Raw genomic sequence first — 8,627 nt, 5'->3', positions numbered from 1 at the left:
TCTTGCGACAACTGACCTGTTAAAGTCAATAATAAATGCTGCGAATATTTTGCAGATAGTTATCCAGAATAAAGTGCCTTCAATTGGAACATTCGTTTGTTTTCCCGCAAGTTTCATTTAGTCCAAGAATTGTTATTAAGGTCCTCAGTGAAGCTTTTTTTGGATTCAGTACCGTATAGAAACAAGGATTCTTTGTTGGGGTCAAATCTCACCCAATACTCAGCAGGGTACGGATTTGTGCTGCCCGTTTTGTGTTATGGGGTTGATCTTTTCTAGCGAGATTTCCGCATCGCTATCCAAGTTACCCGACATGGAAGGTGACAGTTTCTCAAAGGTCTTTATCCCAGAGTCGTCCTCCTTCTTCTGGGTCTCCTCCTCTTGGCAGAGGATACTGTGAGGGATCACATAGTTGCTGTTATTGCCCTCTTTGGGGATGTGGCCCTTAGGCTGATACTGAGAAGTAGACGGAGGGCCACCATTGTTGTTGATACTCACAATCTCTATAGCGTTGCTGCCCGGGCAGAGCCGATGACAGCCCAGCAGGATGGAGAACGCCTTGCGGAAGTCAGCATTGAAGGCATAGATTATGGGGTTGAGTGAGGAATTGGCCCAACCGAACCAGACGAAGACATCAAAGGTGGTGGAACTGATGCACAAGAAGTCGCTCTCGCTCTCGTTCGGGTTGCAGAAAGGAACCATGCAGTTCAAGACGAAGAAGGGCAGCCAGCAGAACACGAAAACACCCATGATGACCGAGAGGGTCTTGAGAACTTTGGTTTCACGCTTGAAGGACATCTTGAAGGAACTTTCGGACTCCATACTGCCATTGTTACCCATGCTACTGTGGCGGTTCTTGGCGCTCTCGGCCGCTCTTTCTAGCGCAGAGATCCGGCGTATCTGTATCTGAGCGATGCGGTAGATGCGGGTGTAAGTGACCAGCATAATGGCCACAGGTATGTAAAAACTGATCAGGGAAGAGGAGATGGCATATGTCCGATTAAGGCTGGAGTCGCAGTTGTCTGGGGGAAGCTCGCCGTAGGTGCCGTTCAGCTCTGTGTAACTGGTTGTCTGGGCTTTGTGCCAGTTTAGCTGCACTGGGATGAAGGAGATAAGGATGGACAACGTCCACGCCACGCTTATCATGATGAACGCCACTTTGGGCGTCATCTTGCGCTCATAGCGAAATGGGCTAGAAATGGCCCAGTATCGGTCCACGCTGATGACGCACAGATTCAAGATGGAGGCGGTGGAGCACATGATGTCAAAGGCCACCCACACATCGCAGAAGGCGCCGAATGGCCAAAAACCTACAATCTCGGTGGCCGCTTTCCATGGCATCACCAAAATGGCCACCAGCAAGTCAGAAATAGCCAGCGATATAACAAAGAAGTTGGTGACTTTTGAGCGCAGGTGGCGAAACTTTGTGACGGCAGCGCAGACCAATGTGTTGCCCAGTAAGGTGGTCAGGATGAGGAGCGAGAGAAAACAACCAGTCAGAACTCGCTTCGACGAACCGCGCTGCGACACACTGCTGTCCAGAACCGTGGAGTAGTTCACATCCATGGCTTTTTCACCGAGTCGAATGAGCAGTCACCCCATAATTCCAGACCAAACCAAGAGTGCTTACACAGGAATCGGAGCAACTAGTTGATCTGCTTTGTCCGTTGCTATGCTGACTGTAGCAGTCATCTTGCAAAACAAATATCATAATTTCAATGTTAAAATCTCTTGAAGAGCTCAAAAACGGATCCATGATCTCCCACAGACCTTCCCAATGAACATAATATGACCAAAAGAAGAAAAAAGACATACATTTAGACTAGTAATTACTTAATCATGCTTATAAAAATATTAGCATCAAATTAATTTCTGCTTTCATACCTTGTCAGTTTGTTCGAGGTCCCACAGCATACTCTCCAAAACAGGTTAAGCAAACATAGGCAGGCGTGATGATTAGCCTTATATATAAGCTTATCGATAGTATTGATTAGATTGCTGCTGTGTTGGTCTGATTTGTCCCCGCTAATGACAGCGCGTCCGTGTCATGTTGTTCCCAAAGCAGACTCTGTTACAGAGAGGGAACGGGTGACAGTTCGTTTGAGAAACAACAAGAGACGCGCATTTCACATCGTTTCTGTCGAATTATATTTCTCCGCTCCTTTTTTTTCCCCAAGCTTTTTTGCCAAAGGGCTTCACTTAACTGGCAACAAAGTCCTCTTTGCGGTGCGTTCCTGTATACATCCAATATTGTGTTGCGTTCAGCGCATCTCAATTCGAGCGCACTTCTCACGTTTCAGGCGTCCGATTTGTCCCCGTTCCATCTTGTGCGTTAAGACAAACATATTTCTTCCATTAGTTTTCCTTAAAAGTGGTTTTGAAGCGTTTGCATCGGTCCTATAAGGAAAGGCTGTTTTCGTCCCAAGCACATCATGTGGAATTACAGCTCATACTAACTCGTCTGGTCGCGCAGCATCACATCTGCATCAGCAGTGACAGTGGAGCGTGCATATTCGTACAATGTCAACTTCACAATGAATTAATAAAAATAAAATAAAAATAATAAAAGACACTGGATAGATTAAAAACAAACAAACAAACAAACAAACAAAAAAACAATTCGTTTTAAAAGTGTATGCACCGTTACATTTGCGTGTCGTTCTGCCTCTAGAGATTGATGCAAGTCTTGAGCATCGTCGGGTTTGTTTCTGGCAGTGCAATAGTTTGCTTGAGTTTTTCAGAAGGCTTGCTGTCTACTGTGCTGGGCTCTACTAAAAAGCTCTGAAATGTCTGAGTTATAGTATAGCAAGTTATGGCAAGCTATTTTAACATGTATTTCTTCCAACTAACTTGAATTTATGTTATGTTTATGAATTTGTTACTCATAACGATTCATTAAGTGGCAGTTTAACTTTCTTTAGTTACTTTTAAATATTCAAACTATTCAACATTCTGACTATATATGACTAGTAAAAATCACTAATGAGATCATAAATGTTACTAGTAACAGTTGTGATAGATATTAGTGTCTCATATATAGGTACAATTATCCAGCAGTAGCAAAGGAATAAATACTAGTAGGCCTATGTAATACATACTGCTACTGAAAGAAAAAAAAAACGAAAAAAAAAAAACATGCTGGTCACTTATGGATTACTTACTATCAATATAAGGGCTAGTAACATAAAAATAGGTCGTATTTAGTCTGATATAGGAATACACATTAAGAAGGCTTGCCATACTGAAGTACCTCCAAAACCTTCACAAATCGATTTTTTAAATATTCATGAACATTTCATTTCTCTTAGCCACAAAATAAATACACATCCACCATGCATCAATTTTATTGTTGCTTTAAAGGGTTATAAACCAATACACCCCAGTAATCAATACATGGTATGCTCTTTCGAACATGCCATTAATACTGATTAAATAAGCGTAAAACTAAAGCAGTGCAGGTTTATTTGTGAAAAGCAGGGCTTAAGCAGGCTTTTTGCATATGAAATGGCTCAATGAGGCCATCTGCTGGAACAGATTATTTAGATAAGTGAATTGGTGTCAGCCTGATGACTGCATAGAAATCCTGCAATCTCTAACTTTATTTCTGTGTGAAAATCTTTTCACATTGTGAAGTAAAATGGACATAGAAATGTAATATTGGTACATGTCAAAAAAAAAAAAAAAAACACATGATAGTAGTACTTTTGGTACATTTTGTCAATGGAAATAGAAAATGGTCATGTAAATGTTTCAGTGCACACAAGTATACATATTTAATTCGCTTATGTGTTTTCATAGGATGTTCAATCCTAAAGCAAGCCAGATGTTCAGCTTCATCCAGCAGAACATTAGGTCAATGACAGTCGACTTGCACAGCGCCCGCAAATACAGTTCCTGGGTTATTAACTCAAATCCTACAGCTTAACACCAACCCTGTCATTGGACTTGCTGCTCTGAGTACATGGGGGTCAAGCTTTCCATTGGTTTCAAAAGGAAGATTTGATAGCCATTCAGTTAGAAGGATTTTCAAGCTCATTTAGCCCTTGCACAAAAGTCAGCAAGAATCAAGTGACAGTTTCAGGCCACAGCACAAATGAGTCAGTGTTATCGGAGCGTTGATAGAGTTGTAATATACCTTCCAAAGGTGGAGTTCCTTGATTAGTTCTGGCTTGGCAAGGACAGCGAGGTCGAAACTTTAACTTTATCTAAAGCGTTTTCAAGTATAGGCTTATGATCTCCTGAAACTTTATGGTTGCGTCTGCTAAGGCCAACACAAGCTACCTTTGACAGATAATGATATGAAATTCAGCTGATAAGACACTATACAGTTGGGGGAAAGATCTGCCTTTCTGCTTGATATTCTCTACATTGTTTTCCTAGAAATTCAGTGAATGAAGTGAATTACAAAGAGGTCCAGAAAGAGGAAAGACAAACACAAAGCTATTGATACGTTCAGTCGATTGCTTGAGTATATCAGAGGCACCATTATTTTTGATGAGCAATCTTCACATAGAATGAGATGGCTAGACAGCTGGGATTGTATCCTTGACTTAACTGTGTAAAACATAAACGGATATAGTTTACTTGGTTGTTTTCCTTATGCCCATGGAAATGGGGGTCCATGAACACTTTGGGGTTTATGATGGTCTTCAGCAGCATTATTGGTAACACTTTTATTTTACAGTGTCTTTGTTACACACGTTACATGTACTTGCTATAGTAATAATAACATGCAACTAAGCAAGAGCATGTTGTTAATTAATATTACTCAGTACTTAAATGTATAATTGCACTGTAACAAGGACACCTAAAATAAAGTATAACCGCATTATTTTATGTAATCAAAGCATGTTTTTTAATTTATAATAGGACAAAGTATTTGGCAACACTTTACAATAAGTTTAGCATTAGTTAATTTAAACGAATTTACAATGAATGCACAAAGATGAATAAATACTGTAACAAATTATTAATGAGTGAATTAATTTTTTGCACAGCTTACTTTACAACCTGGCTCTAAGCTCATCAAGTTCGGTTTATTCTGTAGCTTTTAAAACAATCAATTGAAGCAAATATAAAATGAATTCCGAAGATCCATGGCAAAAAACTATATTTGAGTTATAAAAATTTCAAAGAGAAACTAAATATAAACATTTAATATACCTGTATAGCATAATGTACAGTAAATATGTTTGTTAATGTTATAAATGGAAAAATACTACCAGTATTACCAAGATAACGGATCAGATTTACATTTTTCACCTAGTGGGTGAAACCAGAGATTTTTGACTCTGGGCAATTAAGCAACGACCCCAAAACCCTCTAGAAACTCCCCAAAATATTATAGCATTATGGCAGTGGGCATTTCATTCAACTGTAGAAGAAGAACCACTCACATATTCTTGTTCCTTCTTTATTACTGTCTTTGATTTTGATCCCTGTCTGAGATGGAAGAGCTATAGAGTTTTAGATGAAGTAATCAACTAGATCTTCCCTAAAAATAAAACAGATCACAAGATATGCGACAAGGGCGGTTTACAGGTATATCCTCTAAAATAAGACTTTAGTGACTCAATTCACCAAAGTAAAAACTTAAAATAGAAATATCCCAGTTCCAGTGCCATATGATTTTGTTTTTTTTCTGTGGAAGATAAAAGTGACATTTCTGAAGAATATCATGGCCACTGTTTTTAATATAATGAAAGCTGAGGTCAAGCTCTGAAAAGGTCAAACACCATAAACGTTTTCTGTATGACTTTTCTGTGTATGTTACAAGTTGCCCGGAGACACACATTAAAGGGATAGTTCACTTTGAAATTAATTTTTGATATGTTTTAGCTTACCTCAAGGGCATCCAAGATGTAGGTGTCTTTGTTTCCGCAGTAGTTTCAATTTTGATATTTTTAGGTCAAACCGTTCTTGTCTGTCAGTCATATAATGCAGGTCTATGGTCACTGTATCAAAACACAAGCACAGAGTCCAAATTAAAACAATTCCCCATCGTCCAAATTAAACAATTCCCCATCGTAAGTACACATTGATGGCCTAAGACACGAAACGAGCGGTTTGTGTGAGAAAACGAACAGTATTTATATCGTTGTTATCTCTTGAAAACAGCACACGTCTAAATGATCGGACGGCGCGGGCGGGTATAGATATATACACTAGACGTCGCCTTAGCTACTGCAATTCATTGGAACGAAACCGTAGCCAAGGCGACATCTATATATGTTCAGATCATTTGGACGTGTGCTGTGTTACAAGAGGTAAAAACGATATAAATACTGTTCATTTTCTCACACAAACCGCTCGTTTCGTGTCTTAGGCCATCAATGTGTACTTACGATGGGGAATTGTTTCATTTGGACGATGGGGAATTGTTTTAATTTGGACTCTGTGCTTGTGTTTTGATACAGTGTCCATCGACCTGCATTATATGACTGACAGACAAGAACAGTTTGACCTAAAAATATCCAAATTGAAACTCCAGCGGAAAAAAAGACACCTACATCTTGGATGCCCTTGAGGTAAGCTAAAACATACCAAAATTTATTTTCAAAGTGAACTATCCCTTTAAGTGTGTGAAGAGACCGAAATTTATTCATTGATAATACTGTATCCTCCTCCACCACTTCTCAAATCACATTCATACACTTGAGTATGCGCATATTAAAATTGGGCAAGGCACAACATGAGAACCAATGACGTTTACCATTATATACATCAAACCTGGCATGGCATAATATTTGGATTTATATATAATTTACATATACACAAAATAAAGGTTCTTGTGACAGGACCGGAGTAATGGATAATGACATTTCTGCTGAAATATTTTGAGAAATTATTCAAATGGAAAATAACTTTTCTATTTTAATCTATTTTAAAATGTAATTTATTCATGTGATGGCAAAGCTGAATTTTCAGCAGCCATTACTCCAATCATTGGTGTTACGTCTAGAGTGGCCAGCCCAATCCCCGGACCTTAATCCAATAGAAAACTTGTGGGGTGACATCAAAAATGCTGTTTTTGAGGCAAAAAACAAGAAATGCAGAGGAACTGTGGTATGTAGTGCAATCGTCCTGGGCTGGAATACCTATTCACGGGTGCCAGAAGTTGGTCAACTCCATGCAACACAGATGTGAAGCAGTTTTCAGAAACCGTGGTTATACAACTAAATATTAGTTCAGTGATTCACAAGAAAGCTAAATCTTTCAGCATTTTTTGTAAAAAAAAAAAAAAAAAAAATGCAGACACTGCTATTTTTTGAACAGCCTTATATTCCCTTTTCTTCACTTTCTATAAAGTAATAACAAATTTAATCCAATTTTCTTCGTGTTTTGATTTAGAATAGAATCTGCAGTGTTCCCAATGCATTTGCGTGTACTGAAATAAAAGTTAATAAAAGTTTGTTGTTTGGCATTTGCTAGATTCCATGAAATCTGATGTATCTGAACAAGATGTCCAGGACCTCCAGCAGAAAAATAGGCCCACAACATTAAAGATCCAGCAGTATATAACCACTGGATACTTTTTATCCCTTTTGCACCAAACACATCTGGTGAGTTTGCTGCCAAAAAGCTTGTTTAGTTTCATCTGACCATAGAATCAGGTCCCATTTGAAGGTTCAGTCATGTCTGCAACTGAATATGCTGGAGTTTGTTTTTGGATGAGAGCAAAGGATTTTTCTTGAAACCCTCTCTAACAACATGTGGGGATGTAAGGGTTGTTGGATTTATATATAACGTCTACTTCGATAAAGATGGACAAAATTCCCAAATTAAAACAAACTCAGGTAATCCAACAGGAGACAACAAACGAAACAGTGTGCCATGCACAAAAATATACCAGACTATGTGTGTGTATATATATATATATATACACACACACACACACACACACACACAGTAACAGTATATATTAATTATAATTCTAGTTAATTGAGAAACTAGGTCAACAAAGTGTAGCATAATGTAATAACATTTGTTCATTTTATCATTGGAAAACAGGGTTCAAATGTTTTTTTTGCATCTTAATTATAACAATGTTTAGATATTTTTATTGGGGGGAAAAAGACAAAAATAGTGAGTTAATAAAAATGTATAAATATAATAATATTAAAATGCATATTTTTGCAGTGTGGGGTGAACTGAGATTTCCAGAGCTGACGTTTGCACAGCTGCAGTTTTATAGTCAATTGCTCTCGTTGAGTTTAAGAGCAGTAACTGGCACACTGGGGCACAGATTTGTACCATTTTATTTCAACCTCTTCATTTGCACCCTTTAGACTCAGACACTTACGTTTTCTCGAGGGAGAAATTGCTAATCATTTGGCTTGTCTAAAGAAACTTTCAGCTGCCAAGAAGAGCAAAGACCTCATTTAAACAGGTTAACATGAGCCACCCTGATGTTTCCTCTCATCAAGATCTCTTCCAAGATGGCTAGAAGTCATAAAAGGGATTTTTGAGATACAAAGAGTCCAATTTCACATTACCACCCACTGCTAAGAGCAATGTCAAGCTTATGACTTGGAACATCAAGGACCACAAATCCTCTTTGACATGTCAGCACATATCTGACTCTGGGTCTCCGGCGGGTATTAGACGAGAGCAGAGATTCAACATCGAAT

General features: G+C 38.6%; 1 protein-coding gene across 1 annotated transcript; it reads right to left on the bottom strand.

Annotated features, from left to right (window-relative positions):
- Positions 1-219: 219 nt before the first annotated feature.
- Positions 220-1,563, bottom strand: drd1b (dopamine receptor D1b; the record flags this gene model as incomplete). The annotated part of the gene is made up of 1 exon (XM_081391591.1): positions 220-1,563. One exon carries the CDS (start codon positions 1,561-1,563, stop codon positions 220-222), a length of 1,344 nt encoding a protein of 447 aa, XP_081247717.1.
- Positions 1,564-8,627: the final 7,064 nt, after the last annotated feature.

Source organism: Scardinius erythrophthalmus (assembly GCF_964197995.2).
Source record: "Scardinius erythrophthalmus genome assembly, chromosome: 17".
Classification (NCBI taxonomy): domain Eukaryota; kingdom Metazoa; phylum Chordata; class Actinopteri; order Cypriniformes; family Leuciscidae; genus Scardinius; species Scardinius erythrophthalmus.
This window is presented reverse-complemented; position numbering and strand designations above follow the sequence as displayed.